At 43.4% G+C, this 26,862-nt stretch overlaps 2 protein-coding genes across 6 annotated transcripts in view; both read right to left on the reverse strand.

Moving 5' to 3' along the window:
• CEMIP (cell migration inducing hyaluronidase 1) overlaps positions 1 to 26,862 on the reverse strand; it is a 115,044-nt gene that overhangs the window by 50,993 nt on the left and 37,189 nt on the right. For 2 of the 5 annotated variants that reach the window (XM_035554569.2, XM_035554575.2), the window contains 3 exons: positions 3,632 to 3,739; positions 1,262 to 1,414; positions 440 to 578 (listed from right to left, as the gene is read on the reverse strand). In XM_035554569.2, coding sequence (XP_035410462.1) covers positions 440 to 578; positions 1,262 to 1,414; positions 3,632 to 3,707 — 368 coding nt within the window. In that variant the 5' untranslated portion in view covers positions 3,708 to 3,739. Of the gene's footprint in view, positions 1 to 439; positions 579 to 1,261; positions 1,415 to 3,631; positions 3,740 to 5,831; positions 6,161 to 26,862 lie in introns of those variants that run through there. The other 3 variants (XM_035554574.2, XM_035554572.2, XM_035554573.2) reach the window with 3 other exon arrangements.
• LOC118251910 (cell surface hyaluronidase-like) overlaps positions 9,197 to 26,862 on the reverse strand; it is a 57,706-nt gene continuing 40,040 nt past the window's right edge. The window contains exons 20-25 of the mRNA XM_035554568.2: positions 20,811 to 20,993; positions 18,613 to 18,826; positions 17,773 to 17,874; positions 15,909 to 16,069; positions 14,511 to 14,620; positions 9,197 to 12,016 (exon numbers count right to left, since the gene is read on the reverse strand). Of these exons, the coding sequence (XP_035410461.2) occupies positions 11,817 to 12,016; positions 14,511 to 14,620; positions 15,909 to 16,069; positions 17,773 to 17,874; positions 18,613 to 18,826; positions 20,811 to 20,993 (970 nt within the window). The 3' untranslated portion in view covers positions 9,197 to 11,816. The remainder of the gene's footprint in view (positions 12,017 to 14,510; positions 14,621 to 15,908; positions 16,070 to 17,772; positions 17,875 to 18,612; positions 18,827 to 20,810; positions 20,994 to 26,862) is intronic.

Below are 26,862 nucleotides of genomic sequence, written 5' to 3' on the forward strand. Positions count from 1 at the left end.
TGTTAAAAATGAGTTTGGCATCCTTGAAAAGCTGAGAGATCCTGTACTAATCTGCAAGACATAAATGTCTTATCCTTTGGCTCACCTACTTCTCACTCTCATGCAGAATGAAAGGATGCTTAGGGAGGAGAATTTTCAAAATAAAATGAATGTTTAGGCTTTAAGCCTATTCTGGAAAATCTATGAATCAACTTGATTGCAGCTGATTTTCTGGCATGCCTAAATACCCCAGTGTTCATCTCCCAGTAGATTTGAAACCAGAACCAAAACTGTCAATTATTAAAGGCCATTTAAATTGTTTAACAAGCTACTGAAGTTTTTACAAAACATAAATGATAAATACATCTGAGAAAATGTAATTTTAAGGAACATTTTGTTCCCTGTTGTGGAAGAGAGATACTGGAAAGTTCTAAGATAATATTTTATCGTGCATACATACCGCCCATACAAGATGATAACCACATTGCCTTGGTAAGGGCACATTTCACTGCCGATATGCAACTCTCCATCATTTTCGATGAGTATATGTCTAGTACGCAAAATGATAGGCTGCACATCGTCCTTAATGACCAATTTTCCTAAGTAGAAAAGGTTATGACATTTGCTTTAACATACAGAAGCTCATCAGAGATTGTGACACCATTGTGCTAAAACCAGTGCTGGGTTCTCATCTAAATTTTTGAAAAATTCTGCCCATTTTTCACAAAACGGCTCTCAATAGAAATCCTAAAGACAGTAAACTTTTTTACTCAGTCCAACTCTTGAAGAGTGCAATTAAGATTTGCTTGGAATAGGATTCATTTAAAACCAAGACAGAAATTCAGAGTCAAGATGAATAAAAGGTATTTGTGCTAACAGTCACCAGCAACGCTATGACTCTGTCCTTAGAGACAGGGAAGCCCATATATATCTGCTCTGTCCTGAGATCCTGAGAACACAACAACTGCATTATGTTACCAGAACAATAATTTAGTAAAACATGTTTTTGAAGCAAAATGTGGAATAAAAAACAGTACATATAAGTACTTTTGTAAATTCTCCAGAAAGGATGACGAGTAGGTTAATTATAATGGCTGCAGGACTGATAGCATCTCAGCTACCACCCACCCTTGTACCAAATTAAAGCTGGGCTTGTCCAGCAGCCACCCAGTTCTCGGCAAGGAACAGGAAGCTCTCCCAGCATGAGACAGGGTGATCTAAGTAGCCGTAGGGGAAAGCACTCTTCGCCCAGCCTGGCCGCCTTGGAGGAAGCAAGTTTTACCTCCATCAGCAATGTGGATCGAGTGGACAGTCGCAGAAGAAGAGAGAAGAAGCTTCCTGCCATTACAGATTTCAATGCGGTTTTCTTCGTTGTGACCTGGGTTCCAGTTTTGTAGCTCAGGCTCCTTATCAGGACATGTCACAGCTGCTTCTGCTGGATAGAAGTGGAGAGTGAAGACAGTTGCCACATGTTTGGTGCAAGACAGAGAGCTCCACATCTGGGCATCTTTAAGCACCAGTCTCGTACCCCCCCTTGGCTGCCTCCCTGGAACACAGTGATAACTCAATGCAGCAGTGTCCCTCTGGGTCATGACCAAAAGAAAACAAACAACAGTTTAAGCTGTATGATCTTCTGCTTTCTGGAAGCATGGAAAAACCCACTGCTGGATGCAAAGGAGCCATGTCAAGGATGCAGTTTCCAGAAAACCACTGGAGAAAAGGCTGGAATAAAGCCCTTCCTACAATGACATTCAGCTCTGTTCATACCTGTCCTGACAAAAAGCCTTTCACAACTCAGGGAAGATGTTGACGAAAGCTTAAAACAGAAGCCACCTTTAAAAAGGCTACCTAATGCCCCCAAAAAACTTGTGAGGTTTGAAATACTTTGTTTAAGGTAAAAAGGATATTGAGATAGGTTTGCACACTGTGTTTTTAGTGCGGACAGGAAATAATACTGCTCAAATTATCACAAAAGCACCACACACCAAAGAATTACCAATCGATCCAGAAACAGAAATCCCACAAAAGAGAGACTCCAGCTTCATAAGCTTTTTCAGACAGAAGAGATAAGGACTCATTCTCTTTGATTACACACATCACTCATCTCTGCATACATATTTGATTACAGGCCGCTGTGACGTGTTAGCTAAACTGCTCCCATACCAAATCCAAGTCTCATGTCATAAATATTTACTTAAGATAAAATATTTCCCTGATATAATCTCACTCGATATGTGAGTCTCATATCTTATTCTAATCAACACAACTTCACAAGTGCAAGAGTCCCATGGGGGATGCATATTTTCTGAGGGCAGAAACCTTTCTAATCCTAGGAAGCTGAGGTCAGTGGAAGTTTGAACAATGAGCTCTGCCATCAGAAGGGCTTGGGAGTTCTCACCAGCTCTCCAATTTGTATCCTTTAAAACAAAAACACCATAGCAAAATTACAGGAACCACAAATAGGTGGCAATAGAAGTGGGATGAACCCCCTGACTTCAGCAGGATTATGGTTCTGCACTTAGTAAAGTTTTTATTTGTTAGTTGTTTTTTTCCTCATGGATACTAATGCTGTCAGTCAGCATCCTAATGTGAGGACAGCCCTGTGGATCCATGCAAGGAAACCTGTCCGCGTGCTGGTGCAGCTGGTGGAGGGCTGTTGTCTGTTCTCGCTGTGAAACTCGAGGGCCACCTGCAATTCCACAGCAAATAGAAACAAAATTGTCCGTCTGCATTCAGTTCCCTCTCTGATTGATTCCTCCACCAGCTTCAAGCTTTAAGAAAACTACAGAATTGGACTAGCCACGGCCTTGATGTCTCCGTGGCCCCATTAAATACCAGCTGTTCAAGGTAACCTGCTCCTACCAGGGAGAAAGAGCAGAGCACAGCACCCATACCTGCTGCACCAGGGCCACTGGAGGGCTGAGCACCTCCTGCCAGCCCATCAGGCACCCTCCAGCCTGGATTATTACTCACCTGGTCTTCTGGGGAATAAGAGGGCAACTTTTACCCAGCACAAGGAATTAACTGAACAGTTTAATTCTTGACCAAAAGGGCCCAAAAAAGGGCAATGAAATGTTGCCTCATGCAGAAGCAGCATTTGGGGCAAGACATATGGTCTCTTTGTTCTAAACAAAGGCAACCTCCCCAGATAAATCCATTTAGAATATGTATTTCCAGCTTCCCTTTCCTCTGAAACCATTTGGGATAAGGACTGCTTATAACAGTCAAAACCAAGGGCAGGGATGTGCCACCCCAGAGCTTTTTGGTCTCCACATCTGCACTTGGACAAAGCAGCAAACTGCTCACCACCCACAGCCACAGCTATTAGGACTTGAGGTTTCCTTTGTTATTTCTGTGTGGCAGTTTGTTGGATTGGGGTTTGTTTTAAGAATACATAGCAGGGGCTGAAGGCTCCCTGGGGATACTTTCACCTGCTCAGAAATTTCACTCTTTGCCACTCCAGCTGCCCAAATTGAGGAATATTGAGACATCAGAAAACTGTTTTTCTCCTGAGCTTTTCACCCTGTCCTTGGCTTTTTTATAAGAATTTGGATCAAAGAGTGAAAAGTTGCTCAATCTAGACCAGCAACGTCTTTATTTAAAGGCAGTGTTACAAACCACGCCTTAACCCCCCTGTAACAGGAAGACTTACCTGTGCTTGCAGAGGAAACTACAAACAGAAGGAAAATGAAGTTTTCTGCCAGGTGCTTGGAGGTAGGTAGAGCCATGCTTCAGGATGCAAAATTCTCTGGGTTGATACCTGTGGAGACAGAATATCAAGAAAGTGTGGCTTTTTCTTTTTATTTATTTATTTTTTGTTCTAGCTCATGCAGAAACTGCTCGCCACCCAGAAACACGTTGTGTGTGCCTTTATGACAGCCCACTTCCACTCCCAGCTGGCTCTGTGACTAAGAACACCTTCAAGCCGCTTCGGGACCAGCCCAAACAGAGCAAGGAGCCAAGGGCAGCTCTTCACCTTTTGTTTGGCTTAGGATAATCCCACTCGGGAATCCAAACAGACACTCAGAAAGCAACCACCAGATGTAACCAAAAATGTCTTAGGAATGCAATATAAACACATCCAGCGTCAGGACTCTCTAGGGCTGAATAATCACATGTGCAAAAAAGTAGTGAAACACAACAGCGAAGGTGTTTGCAGAGTGACAAATGTGCACAAAGTAACCTTTCGGTGGCACCTTCCTCCCCCCAAACTACCCACACATCTTCAGCAACCCTGTTTTGTGCACCCCCAAGCTCAAACTTCACTCAAGCTTCCAGTCTGAAGCGTGCAGTTTCTTGGATTTCAGACCTGTCTGTTTAATCTGCCAGCCCAGAATCTTGTTGCAAAACCAAAAACTGCTTTTGAAACCAATCTACCTAATACTGTTTTTGTTTCTATCATAGCCAAGTCCCGGCCAAACAAACAAGTAGTGTCATGAAAGTCAAGGTTAGAATTAATGGGATTCTCTCCAACAAGCTCAAGCGATCAATTCTGCAATTCTGCCTGAGCTCATGGCAATTTATTGACATGCATGGTCACACCGAGGCACAAAGACTCGCTGCTATAAGTGTTCAATGCTCCGTACTCATAAAGCACTATTTAAAATTCACACACAGTCCAAGGATCTGCTAGGTTTTATCGTGTAAGCCAGCATTTGAAGAATATTGAAGAAACTTATTTGTATCTGCCATGTCACATCACGTTGATGCAATACAATAAATGTATACATTGCACAGCTTAGACGCCAAAAAAGCAATTGAATGAAATTCCAGGGTGCCCCAGTTTCTTCAGGGTGAAAAAACGTGTTATTTTTCATGTCACTTGTTAATAGAAAACAAACAAAAAACATAAGAAAAAGATAGGCAAGAAACCAGGGTTTAGACTGGAGCCAATTTCACAGTGTAGATATGCAGAACACATGTCTGTAGTCTTCCTAGAGGTGATACAGCTCGAGGTGCAGTGGTATGTTCAAACCACATGTAATCCAATGACTGTATTAAAAATAGCATTAGAACCAGATTTGTCAGGAAATATTCCCGGGGGAAAATGTTTCCTTGATTTGGTGTAGTGTACTTGACAGCCGTGAGCTCTGGGCACAGCGCAGACGTGGTGCAGTTTATCAGGTGCTGAAATGCTGTTACAGAGCAGTAGAAAAGAGGAATGCACTTAGTAACGCTATAACTTCGAATGATATACATTATTGGGGAGCAATAACGTCGCCATGGAATTTGTGCCAGAACGAGGCTGCACGTGTCTGACATTTTAACAGCATTAACCATCAATGTTTGATAAACCAGGGCTCTTTTAAAGGACCATTATTAGTGGTATGCCCAAAGTACAGCAGTCACCATGAAAATGTCAAGATTTATTAGCCATTACTACACAGTATAATCTGCAAACCCAATCGCTAGATTCTGCTTTAACGGCAGAGAAAAGCTGAACAACTGGTAATACCACAGGCTGGCCATTGCAGGCAGCATTTGCTACGGTGCAGGCACAGCTGCGTGCTAGTGCTGCATAAAGCCAGATTCCAACCGGTAAGGGATCGGTCATAAAACATAATCGGATGATATTCACAGAAATAAAAAAACGGGATGAATTTTTGACAGTGACGGCATGCATTTGCTCTCCTGTCACTTTGTAGGTGGTAAAGAAATTTCTTGGCTCTGGACCACTAAAACCTGCAAACTCTGAGGAGTGTCTCTGCCAGGTGAGAGCAATAATCCGCACATTTTATGGTCTTGTTCTGACAGCAACCTGTAGCAAACTGGTAGGAAATAAGAAACATTGTAGGTATAAGAAATCTCACAGCCTTTGTTTTCTCTAAAGCCATTAACTGCATGGTACTTACCACCAGGTTGTGCAAAATGGCTTCTGCTTTTATATCCCTGCTTGCTCCCAGGGGACCGCTTCCCTGATTACATCCATCCTCATCGGCAGAGAGCAAAACAAACAATCACACACTGGAAATTCATGTCATTTTTTGGAGGCATCGGTTGTGTGCAGGGCTCCAATATTTTTCTGGTGTCTGATCTGCCACAGTTCAAAGAATACCCTGCTTATTTTGTGGCGGAAGCAGGGTGTTTGATTCAGCTTTCCGTGAGCCCGAGTTCATTGCAATGTTAGTATTAACTGGCACACAGGTTGGAAAGGCTGAGAGCTGAGAGGGCCAAGGAGAAGTGCTTTTGCTGCTAGCACTGACTCCTCTGATTCAGCTCTGACTAACCCAGTGCTGGTAAAGTGTGGTTTGGGGGACAATCATCTCAGGAATTTTCCTTCAAAGGCTCTCAGCTAAGCATCTTCCCCAGATACTAGGCACAAACAGCGACATGCTTGATTTTACTATTAGCTATAAGAGGAGGAAGGGATAGGGAAGGGATAGTGACTCTTTCCATTAATGTCTCCTGCTGGAGAGGGTTCAGGAGCAGCTGCCTCCTGCCAGAGAGCCGTTGCGTTAGCTCAGTGCTCCGAGCCGCATGGGAACACAGCAATCACACTACATCTTCCTTGAACAGGCGCCACGTCGCTGAGTTCAGCTCTGATGTAACCCGCTCTGTCAACAAATCTCGCCATGGATTTGGGCACTCTGAGAGCCCAAGGGCCGTGCAAGTGTCCTCCTGAGTCTGTCATCTCCAGTGTTTCTAAAACACCGTCTGTAATGCCTCTCCTGGGTGAGGAAAGCTTTTTCATCTCGCCATTAAAAGCTGCCTGGCAATGGCAAGTGGGACTCATATCCCTGGATCTGGCGAGGCAGACTTTCTGAAATGATTCCCAGCTGCTGGATCTTGCCAAAGAGTGAACAATAGTGGCAGACAATGCTAAAAGTAGATACAGGAAACCATTAGTCCCCAGCTGGCTGCTACTGCAGGTGTCAGCAGTGATACTGTACTAGAAAGCGCACTGCGTAGATAGGAATCCCCATCCACTGTGCTCCATGAGGATTTAATGCTGGAGGCAGCACAGAGCAGACAGTCCTGGGGGTAAAACAGTGAAGAAATGCTTTGAGGAAGCCGGGTTGTCCCAGGCTTCATGGTGGAGTCCTGTGGACACCCCAAAGCCTGGGTGGCAGAGCTGAGCCCTCCAGGGCAGCACAGGCAGGCTCTTGCCTGGGCTCAGCACCTTGCAGGACTTGGGGTCAACCAGCCAAGCCTGTGACCAGAATTTTAAGAAAGTAACTCCTGATATTGGGTATTTTAAGGTGCTTTTTAAGACTGGCTTGATGCACTTTAGAGGATGTGCCTTCAGCACCTGTGGAAGAAGAGTCTCCTTTCTGGTACGTCAAGCAGGGCTTGACAGGAGCATTAAGCCACCCGTTACAAACACAGCAAGGATGGGAGGCAAGCAGCAGCTCCCAGGGTGCTCCAAAAAGAGACATCAAACAGGAGCAAGAAACCTGCCTGCACCCTGACAGCTGCTGCCACTGCCCGGCAAGAGCAGCCACAGCCCAAATAGGGATCTGGGGCCATCCCCAGGAAATCTCACAGGATCCCGATGGAAAAGGTGCCTTTTAGTCCCGAGCAGGGTGAATGCTCTCCCTCCTGCTCCCGGCAGCCAAAGCTGGGCCCTCAGCCTGCTGTAACCAGAAAAAGGGTAACGTAAGCTGATGCTGAGGTTGTAGTGGCTTGTTGGCTAGATCTGAAGAGCTACTGCGTATTTCCTCATTCATATGCAAAGAAGCCAACTTCAATTTGGAAGCCGATTCCTGAGAAGGAGGAGCTGTTTAATTAGCACCTCCGCTACCTCCTTGCTGACACCGCACGGCAGCGGCTGTCCTCTCGCCCCACTCAGGAAATTTCGCATTTTAACCCCAGCTGGGAAGACAGATTTGATGAGCGCGTTTGCCTTTTTGACCCAAGGACATGTCAGCTCTTGCTGCAGTGACATTCCTGTGCTAGAGGAGCCTTCACACACGAGCCGCGAGCACAGCTAAAGCCTTCAGACACCCTATACAAATAAACAAACGCATTTCGAGGGATGGCTAATGAAAATGCCTTCCCAGTCCCAGGGCAGCACGGCTGCGAAGCTGCTCCTGTTCTTCATCTTGATCTTGTGCCTGCCATCCAGCCATTAGCTGTTTGTTTTTGCTGGCAAGTAGAGGATGAAATGCACAAAAAGACCTTACTTTTCAATAAAATCAATACTGGAGTCAAAAGCGAAGTCTGACTTTTTTCCCAATGAATCTCAGTTTTTTATCAATTTATACAATGTCTTTCCCTGTGAGGAAGGAGGTTCTGCTCACATGTTCCATACATAAATGTCACTGCAAGCTCCTTGCCTCCTGATGTTCTTAAGAACATCTTCTCAAAAGGAGCTGGAGTTAGAGGGAGTTTTTACAATGAATAAATTAAAGGCAACTAAGGTGTCTGCAAATTCGTTGTCACATTGGCAAACTATTTTGGGACAGAAATAAGAGAGTTATTTTAAACATATGCTTTTTTTTTTTTTTTTTTACAGAATTAATCTCTACCCTCCCTTCCCCCCCCCCCAAAGATTACAGACCTTTAAAAGGAAAGGAAGTGATTTTTGGCTTAGCTAAAACTAAATCATTTGCAATTCACAACATTCCACCTATCAGAGCCTGACTGACTTCCAGTTTCACATCCTTTCAAAGTGCTCAGCATTTCACCGAATCCTTGTCCACTACATGAAATTTTCAAAGCACCAAGGCGGTGGGAGGCTGAATCCCAGTTTCTGAGGTTTCTGACTTTACTGCGAAAGTCCTTGATGGATAGCCAAGCCAATGCTTTCAGAAGGAGCTATAGTATATCCACTGAAGAAATGCTTAGGGAATAAGCGGGATGGCCGTATGTCCTGAATGCATTAGATGTACTGAACATGCCTGGATTAGCTACAGGGCATTCACAGTCCACATGAACTCCAGCGTGCGGGTGGAGATATTCCTGCTCTGGACATCCTGGGGAGGAATATGGCAGCTCTCGACAAATATAACACCCACATGGCACTTACCCTGCAGCTTCACACACTCAGACTTCTGGTGCATGCCAAGTTAGCAGCAGCCTTTGAAAACCTCGTCCTGAATGTCCCGAGGGTCCATTGAGGAACTGTACCCTCTGAGGAGCGTCCCTGGTTTTAAAGAGTTTTTTCCCTCCCAAGGTAAGGAAAGTGTGTGCAGTAGCTCAGAGGATCACAGCATTCTGAGACCTCTTCGAACTGCTGCTTTTAACTATTCAAATAACTGCATCAGGATGTAAATATTTTTCTTTTTGCTTTTGTGGTACTTGACTGTTTGCATCCAGCTCACCACGGCTCCACGCCTTCCTCTCCAGGACATTTGCCATTTGCTCTCATTCTGAGGTGGGAGGAGGAAGAGAGATTTTTCAGAAGTTTAGGCACATTCCTCTCCTTCCTTCACTAGGTTTGTCCTTTGCCAATTGTTTAGTCTCAGGCTGGGGTTAGAGCTCGGCAAAGTTTTATTGGGATCCAGGGTCTGGACCTGTCACAGATTATCAAATAAATCTCCAAGAAAGTAAAGGCTCGCTCTGTAAGTAGTTGTTCCAATGTCGGGCTTAAGCTCACAGCCAAAAACATCTTGCTTTTCTTCCCCTGCGTGGCCTCAGAAATCATAACAATTAGGTACTAATAGGACTTCAGATTGCTCCTTAGAGGTTCGGTGCCAGCCACTCGGCCTCTTGTCCCGCTGCTCCCCATGGAGGCTGTGCAGGCCTGCGATGTCCTGTTACTTTCCCTCTCCCAAGCAGCATCACTAACTTCTTCACACTCTCCAGCAAGCCAAGACCTCACCTCTGGCTGAACCCAACTCCCACCTCTCCTCCCCAATGTGGAGATGGAGCCACGGCCTCCTCCTCTGCCCACAAACCTTTTGGTGCCCTCTCCCCCTCACCCAGGCGGTGTGAGGTGGTAGAGGTAAGCGTCTCAGCCGGGGAGGTCTGTTCCCGCCGGGATGCACGGATGCCAGAGCGACTAACCCACCAGGGAGCAAGAGTCTGGCCAACAAAATGCTGACCTTGCCCTGTAGCAACTCGTTTGGCCATTTCTGAGAATTTCAAAGAAACGACGGGACATTAGTAACAAAGCCTTCACCTACCTGTTTGAATAACCTGTGGACAGCTGTTGGCAACTCAAAGGAAAAAAGAGGCACTCGTGACACAAGATTTAGCCTTGAAATGTAAGGGTCCCAATGTACTACACAGCAAGGGAAAGATCAGTACATTTTAGTAGAAAAGCTTGAAAAAAAACCATGTCATTCTGTAAAGAAAAGATCTGAAGTGTCTGATATTTATGGCCATGGATTTCATCTACTCATTACAGACATGAAGGCACATCTAGGGACATACACACTCACCTGCACGTTTGAACAGTACAAGTAAAGCTACTTTTTCAGATTTCTCTCTGCTAGACAGGGCCCCATGACCTGTCACTTTTTTTCCTCATTTGCAAAAATAGGATGACACAAAAATGAAGTTTTTTCTATACAAATAATCCAAACCTTGGCCTTTCTCTCTGAGCTACCTTTCTCCCCAGTAGGATGCCCCCGCTCAAAACCATAGCAACCGATCAGCAAAATGATCAAACAAATGCTGTGAGCAAACAAGCCCTACCTGTGCATTTTCTTGTACTCTGCTGTGTAAAAAAAAAATAGAAAATTACCACAGATTAAGACCAACAGTGTCCTTGATTGGCTTGTAATATCTGCATTTAAAAAAGCAAATCTAAGATGTTAGTTGTAGGCTTAACAGTAAACAAAACAATAACAACAAAAGAAACATCACAATTATTTTATTTACCTGCATCAGAATTTTAACCTTTCCTCTTTTTTTTTTTGACAGTTTTGAACATTTTGGAAGCTTGTTCAGTTCCTGTAAAGAATTCTTTAACAAAGACATGCTCATCTGAACTCACCCTCCCCTTCACTGCTGTCACCAAGTAAAAAAACCTTCAAACCAAAATGAGCATGTCATCATTTCAGGCTAAGTTTGTACTTAAATTGTCATCAGTGAGGTCATCGGTTTGTTTCTCAGTTTGCATACAAAGCTCTTCCTTTTTGTTCACTTCAAAAAGCAGTAACATAAACAAAACAAAAAAAGCAACCAAAGAATATTAGCTACTAATACCAGCAGTATTTCAGTCCTTGATGGGAGCAGAGAGTCAATACAATCATTGTCTGAAGGAGGAATGCAACATTTTGCCCTGCACAGCATATACATTATCCTTAGTTTTATTCCTGTAGGACTTTAATTAAATGTTCACATCAATTGGGCAAACACCATTTCACCAGTCATTAGCTACAGACAGAAATACATTTATAATTCCTTGTTGCAACCGTATATATTCAGGTCGATTAGAAGGCATTATTGTAAAATCACCACGTGCTTACCCATCGATGCAAGCAGATGCTGCTGAGTTCACCTAAGATGCCACAGAGGACGACGCTTAGTTGTTTTAAAAGCAGGCATTAACGGAGGGAAAACAGGACTGATGGGAGAATTCCCTACCTCTGCTGAAGGTTCATCTGTTTCCCTGGATGCTGCTAAAGTTTCCATGCCAAGTTTCATTTCCAACCCCTATGATACTGAAGAGCAAGTTTTCGCCTTTAAAACTTACCATCTGACTCCAAATCGTAGATATGTTCAAACACTTCTCTCCTTAGGAAGTGCAGCCCACAGGCTTTTCCTATCCTGTCCTGTGGGGCGCTGTTTGAAAAATAAAACTCTACCATAGCGGGTAAGATGAAACTATATTTATTAGTTATAAAATATACAAGTGAACAACATTGGTTCGGTACAATCCCGTAAAAACAAGAGCAGGTTTTGCTGACAGCTGCTGGACTTGCCTGGTTGGTGTTACACCACCGTTGCTAATCGTGGGGCACCATAGCCTCTGCAGAGATGTGCTCTGAGTGGTTCTGAGAAAAAGTGTTAGCTGAACATTGATACTCTTTCAGCTTCAAGGGAACATAATGCTGTAGAGAAGCGGCTTTCTGATAACCAGCGTGATTAAGGACTTTAATCCAGGAGGGCTTGGCTTGTCCTTTATAGCCAAGCATAGCGAAACTCCCTGTAAAACAGACACAAGAGCATGACCTTCTGGGTGGATCCATTCAGTTATCAGCAGCACAGCATGGATATCACAGAAACTTCTTAGCCTTTTATTTATTTTTTTGTTTGTTTGTTTGTTTCCTTGGATTAAAAAAACCAGAATGCTTAAGAGGCAAAAAGGGATGAAAGAGGAAATGAGCCTTGCTGAAGCTGTACCCTCACTTCATCACAGCTCTACAGGTATTTCAGTAAGCTGAGAGATATTCCCAGATGTGAGTTAGCAGGAATATTGCTTTACTCTTTATTTTTAACCATTGGTACTTTTTCATATTTGACTACATGAAAATGGTTAGGCATTTTGAATCCTTCTTTTATTAGTTTACATCACTTTCTTCCTGTTATGCATAAACTGTTCCCCATGTCAGTTCTGCTCTTGTCCTCTGCTGTCACAAAGTACAAAGGCATTATGTGTTCTTTGATTTTAATAATAATGTCTTGTGTTTATATTATGCTTTTCATTGCAAAGACTCCCAAGGCTATTTGCAGATGGTTGGATCAAGACTATTCCTGTAAACACTTCTAATTTAAATAAGGTTTTGCAGAACCAGGCAACAAGACCCTAAATCCTGATCCCGCTGGGGTCAAGGGGATTGCTTTTGTGCATTATCCCTGGCAGCATCAATATGCATTTGGGAGAAATGTTCCAGCCTGCCCTGAACTGAAGCCCCCCAGAGCGGACCACGGTGGCTGCTGTACACAGTCCTGCATGCAATCGCCTTTGGAGCTGTGAAGTCAAATAGTGCGCATACCTGAATCAGCAGGAGAAAGCTCATGAATCAGAACATAATTACCCAGACTGGAAATCAGGGTAGACACGCGGGTGAACACCCTTGCCCTTCAGAAAAGCAAAACAGAGGCGACACAGGATCAGCCAGCAGCGGCTTAGTCCCTCTGCCAGCCACCAGCACAACAGCCCCTGACTTCCCACTGGAGAGGTAGGGCAAGGAGATGGCCACCAACCAGTGTGTCCTCAGGATGGGGCACTGTGGTGGCCCTACTTGCTCCTTTGTGTGCTCCAGGAGTGGTCAAGGCTGGAGGCTGAACCGAGCTCCCAAAATGACCTGGCAGGGCTGTGCCCAAGTGAGCGGCGCAGGTGTTCCAGGGAAAAAAAGTTTGACAAAGCAAACAAAAAAGATTACTTTTTAATAAAAAAATTCCTTTCAAAAGTAGTCAGGGCTTTGAAGAAAGAATGAAGCAATGAAGTTCCAGGACAAAGAAACAAAAAAGAAAAGCTCAAATTTTTGCTTTTGAAAGGATGAAAGCAAAAACAGCCTCTCAGGAATCGAACAGGCACCAAAGTGAAATGCTGTCTCTGCTGTAAAGATTATGCTGTCCTCCTCCTGGAATAGTCACAGGAATGAGCTTTGAAACTTGAACCAGAAATTGATGTAAATTTCAGTAAAGCAATAGCAAGAAAAAAAAAAAAGAAAGAAAAAAAAAAGAAAAAAGAAAAAAAAAAGAAGCTAGAAATGCAACCAATTCTGCTTCTGATCTCTGCTTAAGAGACTGCAAGTGGAATCTGAATCAAGCTAGCTGGCTGTTTTCCTAATATCCTTATCACCCGAACCATTTGTCCAAACCTGGACTTCAACAGCCCCCTGTTTTCCAGAAGGAAACCCAGCATGGTAAAGGCAATATGTGACTGGTAGCTTTTTGCACACTGAGTTTCCACAAGCAGTTCTCTTAATTCCATCAAAACCAGGGAATTCAGACTGAAAGCTGTTCTGCCAAAAAAAGTGTGCTGCTCAAAGGCCTTGCGGGGAGGAGGTGCCCACAAATTTGCTGTTTTCTCACCCTGAAGAGAACAGACTTTGGGACTGAGTATCACTCAGGATTAGGATTGGGCCTGTCTCCTCTGCAATGATTTTCCTGCTTTCTTTCTTGTTTCTTTGAAAATGCAGTGACAATATTTCTAAATGAATGCTCTAAAGCTATAAAAATCTGTGATCCAAAACTACTTGGATTCTCTGAACCAATGATACCAATGGATTTCTTACAGCAATTCAAGGTAAATCTACAGTAAGAGCTTTCCAAGAGTGGTGATTTCACCTTTTTTTCATCCAAGAAAATAAAGAGCTCCTATTTCACTGCAGGCTACTTTCTTTTTCATTAGCCTTTTAGTTTGTGATTATTTTCCCTTGAAAAGCAGTTGAATTTTAGAGATGGAATCTTTATCAAATAATTATTTGTTGTTGTTGTTAGAAAAAAAAAAGCTCCATTTAGGATGAAAAATTTGCAGCAAGCAAACTGGTGAGGTAGGGTCAAAATCCAAAATAACTCTCCCACTTCTCAACATCACTGAGCTAAGAGCTTTTTATGAGATTACACAGGCATATTTTGTAGTAGCAAATATATTGATAAGCACTTTGTGAGTATGTGTATATTTTTGGTAAGTAGACACACCAGTCAGTAATTCTCAGGCAAAAGAAGTAGGACAGAATAAATATATTTACCTTCCTTGTGGAAGACAATAGGCTTTGCAGAACCTAACCTTGTAAAAACAGACATTTCAGAGCTCCCGACCACGTCTGCAATATCTCTAGAGCACACAAGAACAAGTGATCTGAAAGGAAGGACAGTAATTACTGCATGACAGCAAAACATTACAATTGCTAAGAATCAGAATCTGCAAGACCTTTAAGCTCTAATTCAGAAAAGGACTTGAGAGCTTGCCTAACTTTAAGAACAACCTTAAGTCTCTTTGATTTCAATCACATGTAAGCTTTCATAAGCTAAACCCTCTGTTTAAATATGTTCCTAAATTAAGCCTGTTCCTCACACAGACTCAAAACAAGCACAAATGACTGTGAGTGCACCCCTTTTAAGAAAGTGACACTCAGCTGCAGAAGAAATACAGTTACTGTGCAGTCCTGAGACGCTGAAACCATCTATAAACTGAGTCCGATTTTCAGTCAAGCCTCAGCCTGACTGGTCCTCACAGATGTGCTTTCAGCCCCCAGTGAATCGTACCTGTGATGAATTACAGGCACAACTGGTTGCATTTAGCTGAATGCCCAGCCTTGCAAAAATACACATCCTACAAAAAAATCAAACCAAATGTACAGGCATCACATGCATATATGTCACTTCATGCACATTTCATACATGTACATACTCATGTGCATAAATAAAGATGTAATAACTCCAGAGTGTTCAAATCTTTGGTCGTGAACTGCTCAGAAATGTCTTGGACTGAAAGTCTGTTCTCTGGTTATTTGACCTGCTTCTGCCAGCAGCCAAGAATTTATCTATAAATCTCTGTTGTTCCATGTTTATGTGGCGACACATAAAACCACAAGGAATGTGGAACAGACACAAACAGAGATGATCCAGATCTTTGCCAGGACACATTCAAGGTAACAGCCCGCAGGCACGCAGGTCTATTCATTGGTTTGCCCAAGAAAAGACTTGGAAAATCTGGCACACCTATGATTTTCATCTGTCAAAAGAGGCAAAAACAATCAGTAAAAGTAAACAGAAACCAACCCATTTCAGAAATGGAAAACTGAATCATCAGCTGCCAGGAAATTGTTGGCCATTGGGATACATACACAGGACTGCAAATGTCATTGCACAGACCTTATCTACTTCAAAGTGGAAAATGGATTGTTAATTTAGAAGGAATTGCCAGTTTTCCAGAAAGTCTGTCTCTTTCTGCTCTAATCCGTGCAATCCTGTGAGAAAGACAGTGCTTTTCTTATTATCTGGGTGATATTTGGGATTTGTACATAATTCAATCTTTGCCAAATGTTTTCAGAGCACAGGTTCAGTTCTGAAAGTAGATCATTTTCCTCTCTTTGTCTATCAGCCCCAGGTCACTACATGAACTGGGCTCTCAGTACTTTGCTTACCTCTCTTTTATAAATGTTTGAACATAATCGGTTATTAAATTGGCCGCATTTTCCCCAGTAACTGTGTCAAAGTGTCGCCTACTCACAACTGCTCCTGAACATGCATCTAGCACCACGAAGAATATCCCAGGGCTATTGATCAGGAACACTGCACCATTTATCTGCAACAAAAAATGAGGTAGGTTTTATGGAGACAGGCAGTAAACAACTGGGGAGCTTCAGACTCTGAGTCTGCTTTTCCATAAGAAGGGAGTTATGAGCAAGGAAAATATCACGTTTACACCCTATAATTTTAAATATGTAATTAGTGCAGACGAAGTGACATCACTGATATCTGGTCAGTGGCAGGAGGAGGAAAAAAACATTAGGTTTGAATGGCACTGGTAAGCCCAGTGGGGTACCAAAAACATGAGAAGTGAGATCGACATCTTTTGTGTATTAAGAAGATACATTTGGGAAGCAGAGAATCCTGGGAGTAAAATGCCTAGTTCAGTCTTAATACAGATTCTTTTCATGTGGGTGAAATTACTGTCACTTGGCAAGGCAGATTTGACCAAGGAACACGGGAGAGATGCTGAGACAGCGGATGGGGGAATAGAAGCAACACATGGACATTTTTTTCCCCCTGGAAACGTAAATATAAAAAGATTTCAAAAACAAAATATTCCTTCTCAGTAGAGCTGTCCCAGGGCCTCAAATAAGTTGCAGCACAAGTGACTCCTACTCCCCTCCCTTCCTACAGCGAGGGCTCCTTCCTCAGGTTTCAGCTCTCAAAATGCACCACAATCTCTGCTTTTGGAAAGACAAAGGCTCTCAGAGATGCAATAGGTCAAGGGTAAGGGAAACACAAATGTCTGGGCCATGGGTGGGCAGGGGAGAGTGAGGAGAAGCAAAGGCAGGGCAGACTAAATCTTTTGCTCAGACTTCTAAGCCTCCACAACGTGTCTAAGTCGGGATGCATGTAGAGCAGGGAGTAACCACAACTGCAAGCTGACCTAAACCAGAGCTGCTGGCCAAAGAAAGAGCCGAGCTGTATGTCTTGCCCTGACTGCGTGGTCCAGACCCACTGGGGCTCTTGTGGCCACAAGGAGCTGGAGCAGGGCACCACTACACCTGAATGCACGAGGGGCTCCATCATCTGCAGGCAACAGCCCTGAGTGGAGTGCTGCCCACAGGCAGGTCTCTGCTATTCACTGCAGGTGAGGATGTTACCTCCAATAACCCCTGCTTTTTAATGAGTTGAATTAGTTTTTGATGATGCAGCCAGAGCACAAGGTGAGAAATCTTGGCTGCTCTCGCTCCATAAGGATTCTTTACCAGCTTTGCTTGGCATTTTTTAGCATTAATATAATTCAGTAACGTGTAAACCTGGGAAACTGTCCTCGCTAAAATTATTTCAGTCACCCTTCTCCATCCAGGCAGAGATATAAGGCATGTGCAGGGATAACTTGACAGCTCCAAACTCCTTCAGTAGTGAACTACAGTTATTTTTAACTTTTAGTGCAATGCCAGAAGAGAAAAATCAGAAAAACAAGCTTGTTTTTTCCCCCACATCCTTTGTAAACAGTGACTTCTGTTGTATTTTTCTCCCCACTTCCTCCATATTAGAGTGATGGTGTTAATTCTTTTTTTGAGGTGATAAAAGGCCTTTTCTCCCCCTAAGGGCTCAAATCCTCATCTGAATAGAATACGAACTCCCAGTGACTCTAATGGAGCTAATTGTAAGGGAGAACAATGCACTTGCCTCTTCCAGGGGAACTTCCCATTTCCTCCTGCCAAGGCTCAGCAAGATTTCGTAATAACTTTCCTTGGAGATAAAGTTTCCCCTGTTTAATCACCATTTCAAATACAGTAAAACACATACCTTAATGAATGCAGATGTCAAGTGGCTTTGTATGTCTGCCTTGCTGAGAGACTGGATCTGGATTCTCATATACTTGACTGAAGGTGTGCTAGTGATAGCAAGCTGCAATTACATGAGAGACAGAACCTTAAAAACTGGATGGCACCGAGTACCATTGCTCATATACATGATTGCAAAACTCGGAGAATTAATTTTTTTTTCAAACTATGATCCCGGTTCATAAGTAAGTGTTTGTTGTTAAGACAACATTTATCAAAGAATCATGGTAACGCTGGTTGGAAAGGACCTCTGATGGTCACTCTGCCACTGAATAACAAGTTGAATATGACTCATATATTTTGCTTGGCTTTAAAATCAAGTGCAGATTTGTATGAGGCTGAAACAATTCTACAGAATTTACAGTGGGGTGAACTGACAGTAAATGAGAAGAAAACCTGGCTCTAATTTTCCGATTATTCCCATTAACCAGAGTTACTTCCCAGTCTGAAATTCAACAGTAATGCTGTGCATTGGAATTCAAAGCTAATCCAGTCTGAGCCCTCTCAAGCATCTTTTTATTCTTGTTTGAAAGAAAAAAAAAAAAGGGGAAAAAAAGTGCTGTGGCTGTACATTCACATGCTTCCAGTTGGGCAATTTCTTTGAGGCTATCTTTGAAACATAGTACAAGAAGCTGTAGAAATTTAGAGTAAAATCCTTCACTCCACACATGACATGATGCCGACCAGATTCACAAGTGGCGATTCCCCATGAATTTTCCTTGTGGGTTGTGAAAACGCATTGACCTCACACAGATGCACGTACGCTGCATAACCCAAACACGACGGAGGATGCGCTGGGTACCTGTGGGGCACCACATGCCCTGCACGGCCTGGCTGGGTGCTGGGACACAGGGCACTGGGGAGCTGCTGGCCTCTGTGGGAAGGGGTTTGGGGCACAGCTCCAGGACCCCCCTGGGTACATATGCGCCGTGATTTTAATACGTTCGCAGCCTTGCTGAGAGCAGTAACTGTGGCCTTTCCGAGCTTCATGGGCTTGCAGGTGAACAAAGAGGTACCTGGAAATGAGAGCAAGCAGAGGGGTCAGAGCCTCTGTGTGTTTAGAGGAAAGGTTGAGTAGAGGCAGGGTCTGCACTTGCTAAATTGCATTATCCCTCCCATTTCCCAATGACACCAAACAACTGTGTCTTAGAGCGGTGTAATACAGCACGCCCACAAGTTGTGCTTGTAAAATGAGTCCTGCAAGGATGCTGGTCGAGCTTTCCTCCTGTCCTGGCATGATGAGACCTGCTGCACTTACAGCCCATATGCCCAGAAGAGCTTCCTTCACTGGGCAAGCGTCTGTGTGGCAGGCACCACCTCCAGCCCTGGGCGTGGCGGCATCCTGCTAGCGTGCTCACGCTATTGTGCAGGCTTGCCTGGAAATATTGGCATCTCCCCGTTTGGCTGTCCGCATCTCATGGCCTTGGCCTGCAGGCACAGCTTAGCCCTAGGCATGCATGACAAAAGCTCCAAGGCAGCCAGATCTTCTGGCCCTTGCAGTTCATTTTTTCCTAGCTGTTCTAAGTATGTTTTCAATCGTGTCCATTCTGAAATTCAGGCAGAGGAAATTATATAAACAGCTCAGCTCAGCTTCAGGATCAAAATGATGCATGAGCTATAAAGGTTTTCTTTTCTTTTTCTTTCTATTTCTTTAAAAAATGAAATATTTGTTTCCATTTGTCTGGAAGAAAGAATGAGTAAGCTTGGTTCCTCTCCAAGGATCCAGCACGTGGGGTTAAAAAAAGAAGGGGAAACATCCCGCTTATTATGAAATAAAGTCTAAAAAACAACAACAGGAAAAGAAAAAAACCAATGCCCTAACTTCTGTTAGGCAGAAGTAATTTCTGTTACTTTGAGAGGCTAAAAAAAGCACTGCTGAATTAAACAGAGAACCAAAAGGCTGATACTGCTAGAAGGAAGGTGGGTTATGTCCATCAGTCTGCATGTACCAGGTCCAGATGGCTGCTGGCAGCTAATGGCTCTGTCCCCACAGACCCACATGTGTAAGCATTTTCCCTGCTCTTCAGTAGTAAACAACCTGTTTACAGAATTTTGTCAACACTCCCCCCCCCAACACACACACACAGAAAAAGAAAAAAAAAAGGAAAAAGAAAACCGTTTGCTCGTTAATCCCCCTTATTTCACAATTCCTATCATGAGAGAGACCCAGTGATCACCAAGGAGCTCGGTTAAAACGGAAGGCATTTGGGGATTTGATTGCTCATATATTATGGTTCAAAGAATAAACATATTCCATCCTCTTTTCTAATTTGGCATTTGTGGATTGATTTCTGAAGTAGCTGCTTAGTCAGGTGAAGCATCATGGGACTCATGGTTAGACCACAAAACACTTTTTTCCTCCCCAGCTATTTTAGCTGACTGAGAAACATGGTTTCGTAACATGTTTTTGTAACCAAAGGTGTTCTAGATTCTCATAAAAATGGTGTGTGATCTCTATGACTCTCTTCTTACCTTCAAAATACAAGACGTATTACGGTGCTATCCTACTTTTTTCCCTCCTCCCTCCTTCCCCCTCCAAACTCTAATTTTTTGAGTGTGAACATTTTACAAGTCTTCATGGGAATACAAAGAAGTTGACATTTCCCAAACTATCTCAGTGTTGGAACTGCAGCAGGCACAGGAGGGCTCCTTTTCACAGCCCTTTGGGCTGCAATGGATTTTAACAAATATTTACACTGTTCCCGCACCTCCATCGACCTGAGCAGCAGCAGGGGGGAGGCTTCAAAGGAGCTAGGGCCAGGGAAGAAAAAAGCTATTTTTTAATGGCAATGCCAAGCACTGCTCGGTGATACAGAAGTAGACCTAAGCCAGGTTACGCCAGCCCATAACACTATTTTGACATGAAATCAGTGAAAAGACCATGCGAGCTGGATGGGACTGAAGTTTAACTATGAGGAAGGGAAAGGAGGCAGTGGGACTGGAAAGAGGAGGACCCCAGGGGGATGCTGCCCGTTCGCTTGGGGTCTGTCATGGGCTCACCCTGATGCTCTGTCGAAGTAGAATAGCCTCTCGCCAGTCCTGTTGAGGGCACTGGCCCGGGAAGGAGCTGCGAGGTAGTGCTTTATGCTGTGTACCATCCCTGTCTGTCGCTGATAGACATCTGTCACCACGTGGAAAACAGTGTTCCTGGGGTAGCAGAGGGCAATGTGCAGCCAGTCTCCTCTGTCGGCAAAAAGCAGGAAAGAGAGAAAATGCACTTACGGGCTTGAGTACAGGAGAGATGGTCTCCAGCCAAGAGCACAATCTTCAGGGGAAAACAAAGAAATGTCCTTTGAGGTTTTCTTTCTCTTTTAAACAGAAAATAATAATAATAATAAAAAAATCCTCAGAGCCAAAGAAAATCAGACTTTTTCCTTTGTCTGGAAAAGATGTCTGTTTATTACAAAGGTCTGATCCAGAGACCCCAATTGACCTTAGAGGACTTTGAATCAGGTGCCAGGACGGCTTAAACCCAGAGATTTTCGCTTCCTTGTCCTGTAAGGCTGAGGTACAACCAGTCACATACCCACTCGCGTCTCCGGAGGCAGCAGGGGCTTGTTTTAGTTCATCCGGAGCTGCTGCAGGAGAGGGAACCGGCATCCAGCAGACATTTCACCAGGGGCACAGATTCAGGAATTAGAAAGTAATCTCTGACTTGAACCAGAGCCACGGTCTAAAGAGACCTGCTTCCGCCACTTTACAGCAATGTTTAGTATTATGGTTTCCATTAAAATCTCCCTCTCCCTTGCTATTTCTTCAATATCAGTTTAGAATAACTAAGGGTAAAGCTGAAAGGTCTTTTAACTCTTGTCCACCACAATTTCAGCACAAGCATTTGCAAAAAGTTGTCCCCACGGCTTTCCTTTATCCTGTGATCTGCATCACCACCCTCATGGAGACCAAAATTGGCTCCACACGATAAACCTTTGCTTTATACTCAGAGCCAAAAGATGCAGTTGCAGTGCAATTTGGATACTGATGGGAAGAATCTTCCACAAAACCCAACACCCTTTCCTGTCTGTAGGATCCACTTGTACCGGAATAAGCAGAAAGCCACAAGACATTTACACTTGAAAAGAAAGACTGAATACCAAGACAATTGCTTAATTATTTTTGTTTCCACTCCAGCCTCTGAAGTGGCTCCGGGTACCACATGCAGGTACCTGACCCGTTACTGTGGTTAGCTTTCCTTATATTACCAAAACCACCAAGGCCTTAAATGTATTCTTTTAATTACCTGGATTCCTGGTTAAAATGTGAAAATATCAATTTGGCTTAATGGCAGACAGTTACCACTTTCATCAGCTGCCTTCCAGGGCCCTGCAAATCTGAGGAACACAAAGTTTCTCCTAAGGCTCCGCTGAGGTGACCCACCATCCATTCCTGCCTGCAGAGCAATACAGGAGTGAAAATCTCTCTGATTTGGAGAATCTGGGGGATCTGCATGCCTAGACCTCTACTTTGCATTACACATAGACTATATAATAGCAAAACTTTTTCAGCCTTTTTCTGGTTTTCTCATTAAAACAAAGCAAAACTACTACAGGGCTGAAGAGGGGACAAGACTGTTCTAGAATAATAAAACAAAGTCATACAAAGACCCATCAGCTTAAGCCAGATACTGCCCTCTAGATTTTAACCAAATCCAGATGTGTCATAACATAGGATGGCTAGAAAATGGATATATTTTCAGATGATTTGGCCTCTGACTAGAGGAAATGAAAGAAATGCACCATGTTTGTGGAATATTTTTGGGATGGAGTCCCAAGACTGTTTCATAAGGGTGATTTGCACTGAGTTAGCGTATTTCATCCCCTGAAGACACCATCAAAAAGTGGCCTCGTCATCCCACTCAGATGTTGGGAACTAGCTTTGGTGCCATGTTATGCCAACTGCCACTTCCCCAGGGGACAAGAAAGGCACCAGAAAAGGAAATTGGATAGTGAAAAAAAATGTGAAAAAACCTACAGCTGTGACTGTCTTGAGTCACCAGGACATTTAGGAATATGAATATGAGAGCCTACTGTGCACATGAGCAGGCTGAGTAAAACTCTGAAATAAATTATATCAGGACTGAGAAGTTCAAATGAAAAGCACCTACCCTGGAGTTTGTGAAATAAGAGATGGAAATAAGAAAATTCCCACAACAAAAGGCTTGGCAGGAGATGCGAGAAGGGAAGGTATTAGAAGTTATCCTTTCTGTAACTATAGGAAAGAATAAGGTGGTTATTTTCTCTTTATTTTAGAGGTATTTTAACAGCTTTCTATTTAGTTCTTAGTGTCAGTTATGTTTCTTCAGCTTGTGCTGCTGTGAACCCTCCCAAATACCTGGCTGTGTGGCTGAACAGAGCTCCACCGCCTTTAAGAAAAGCAAAGTCCGGAACAGCAGTGCTGCTGCAGGATGCCCGCAGGACTCTGCCCTGCAGATGGGCAACAGATAGGGGTGACATGCCTTTTTTCCAGATTACCAAAACTGAAGGAGAAATGCAGCCTCAGGCAAGCAGAGATGATCAGTCTTAGACACTGCAAACGAAAACAGAATTGCGTGTGCCTTCCTCAGCCACTCCGCTGGCTGCAGAAGACCTCTCCTGGCTGGGTCTCCAGTGCAGGAGCCTTTTTCATTTTCAGGGTGGTCAATAAACTACGACTCCTTCTTTATTTCTCTGCTTCAAATTCTCCATTCTGTCATATTTTCTTGCTGCTACTCTGTGGTGAAGATTTTTGCAGGCAGAATCAAAAAAATTTGAACCAGCCTAAATATCCTGTAGGACCCTCGTTCTGCTACTGAGAGTGCCTGCACATCAGCTGGGATCCTCGCAGGTGTCCCAGAGACTTGGGGACACGCTCTGCACTAGCAAGAAATGCCCACTCAGGAGAGGACATCATCCTATGGATAAAGACTAACAACAGAGAGAAAATATCATTTAAAACCTGAGGGACAGAAGTCAGAATATTGATATACAAAATGCCATCCAATGGAGCAATACACAGGACTTCTTTCTACTTTCATTCTTCAGAGTTTCTTGCAAGAGAAACAAATAAAAATATGCTCAGGCAGAAAGTCTGACTTTGAAATTAACTGTCAGTTTAAACAAAAGTTATATTTACATATCTAGAAAACTAACTTGAGCTATTTAAGATGTTTTCACCCCAAAACTATGTAAACACATTCACAACCTTATCTAGTGTTAAAGTTAAGATCATTTTAGATGTAAGGAACATTATTTTTCTAATTCCTGCTTTTGATGAGGCCAACATTTTCCTATATGTTTTTAAACACACACACACACCCCTACAAAAAAGACAAATAAAGGAGGAAAGCTAAATATGCACTAGCACACCATCACCATTTTGTGGATCCTAACAATTTCAAACACCTCTTGGAAAATATTTGAGAGTCTGCCTGTATCAGCATGTATTTGAGAGTCTGCATGTATCCAACCCAGCATTTCTGCCCCTCTGTTACTGTTGTTCAACAATCCCCACAGTGCATTTCATGCATTTTTATGAATGTATCTAGCTTGTTTATTTATTTCCTTTTGGAAATGGCTGGGTGAAATGAACACAAGAAGCCATTCTGTTTTCACCAGGGCTTTGACATTTGCAGTTCTTACACTTTCAGGTGGACCACAAGCATAAGGCAAAGTGTTAAAAAATATGCTTGTGTTTTGGAAATGAACAGGCTTCTTCAGATAAGCAAAAGGAAAAAATGTACGAGGGAAAGGCAAAATAACAGGCAAGAGGTTTCCTGTTCTTGGACATGGTAGATACAGATCTGCATGTACATACATAGACACCTCCTCTACAACCTCAGAACAACCCCCACAGTCAAACCCCAAACTCCCAAAGGCAAAGCCACTCAGAGAAACGTGATTGAGCAGGCAAGGGAGGGGAGATTTTGCAAGCGGTGGGATGTAAAGTGAGTCATGTAACTTGGAGATAGATTTGGCTGCAGTAAACATTGAAAGAGTGCATGTCTGGGACTCTCACCACCTGGGAGAGGTCAAACGAACACTTGTTCAATACCATGAACATGCCCCTTGACTGTATCAGATGGAGTATCAGTCCTGGATAAATGGGTAGGGTCTAGTGATGGGGTTGCTGGTTTTGCTGGACATTATTGCTGGCTGTATTTTGGGTAAGGGAAACTCTAAGCTGATGAATATTATTCTAAAAAACAGCTCCACCATGTTTATTGACATGGTGTGTCACGTAGCTGATGACCATGGAAGCGCACAGTCCAAATCCTGATCTCACTGATGAAAATCTGGGGTAAGCCAATGAGGGAACGCAGTAGAGTACAACTAAAAATTACTTACTTTTTCCTTGGGCTTGAAAAAACAAGAGGCTTTCATCCAGTGAGTCAGCCTCCCCCAACTGTTATTACTCCTATTTAAAAACAACCCCTCTGACATTTTGGTCAGATCTATGTGAGAACGGGGAATTTGAAATTTTCCTGTTCATATTATGGGAACCAAGCAAAAATCCTCACGTGCTGCTTCTGTAAGTTTGCCTCTCACAGGATGAATGTTGAACTTCAAAAGACAAAAAGAGCAAAGCCACCTTTCAGCCTCCAACCCATCTCAAGAACAAATCGCCGGAGGTCAGTGTTCCTTGATCTCAGTCATGATACAGATGTTTTTTTCTCTCCAAAAATATATCCTAACTTCATGACACCCTGCCCAGACCTGGCTTAATCTCCTCAGCACAAAACCCACATTCAGGACAGGCCATCTCCTCCCACACCAACATCAGAGGTGTGGAAAAAGGAATGAGAAATACCCACACATCTCATGAGTACTGAGAAGAGTGAAGAATGGGCTGCAAGGAACCTGGGCCATGTTCTCACTTCTTCCCCCAGTCCAAGCTCTTTTTCTTCAACTCACATTTCCTGCTGGCTCCCTGCAGCTCCCACTCCTCTTTTTCTAGATTTCTTTTTTTAATTTTCTGCCTTTGACTCAAGCCCATTAAACACATCCAAACCCCCATAACAACAAACATTGCTACTGGGCAAACGTCCAGCAAATTTTTTCAGGACTTTGTTATTAAGGCTAGACAGTTCTGAAAGGCAGCATGCTGTGGGCTAGTAACACGTTAGGTATGTGGTTAGCTAGCTACAGTTGTGTGTGTTGGGATTCAAATGCCTTTCCTAAATGTTGCCGTTTAGGAAACGCTATTAAAAATTCAAAAACATAGATCATGCCCCATATAAATTAATTTTTGGGGAGTTTTATCCATGTGTCTACTTAGGCAAAAAGAATGATTTTTGCTTGTGCAAAACTCAACACATTATAGCAGGGCTCCTGCCCTGAGGGTATGCTCCTACTGACACTCATGAAACCAATATCTGACTCAGGCAACATTTGGCTCACAGGCAATTGTATTTAAGCAAAAAACTAAGAACTTCCTGCATTTAAATACAGTACATCACCTTGTCATCTTTGACTTTTTTCCCACTCTACGTGCTTTCTTGGAGGAATCCTAAAACAATTCAATTTACCTTGTTTTTAATGCATTCCCAGGTACTGTATCATAGACTACTGTGCATTTTGTATTTTCCTGATGCTGTGCCTAGTTTGCAGACATCTGCTCTGGAGAAGCTGGTGGCCCTGGTGAGTCCCAGGTCCATGTTCCAGAAGAAGAGTTAAAGCAAAGGAAAACCTTCAGGTTTCACATACCAGGCTTCAAAATGCCAAAAAGCCTGGTTTGCTACAGCCATTGGGGGGTGGTTGGTTGCTCAGACTGCTCTAATTCATTCAGTAAAATGACCGGCTCAGTAAGGACGTGTCTCCTCAGAGTCTCATTGTTAACCCTGGCCACTGCAAGCAGTGAGCACGAGCCACGGAGGACATAGAGCAAAAAGGGCTGCAGATGGGGAGGCAAAGACAAGGCTTTAGGATCACGCACACAAGGTAATGCCAGCACCCGGCATGGCCCAGATGTACTGAAGCAGTGCAATCTGCAATGGAGTGTTCTGGCAGATGTTTTAGCTTCTTTCCAGTTGTTTTTAAAAAAATCTCGTGGCTTTCATCCACTTGTTGACTTGCGGGTA

The sequence above is a fragment of the Cygnus atratus genome, chromosome 11, assembly GCF_013377495.2.
Source record: "Cygnus atratus isolate AKBS03 ecotype Queensland, Australia chromosome 11, CAtr_DNAZoo_HiC_assembly, whole genome shotgun sequence".
Lineage (NCBI taxonomy): Eukaryota > Metazoa > Chordata > Aves > Anseriformes > Anatidae > Cygnus > Cygnus atratus.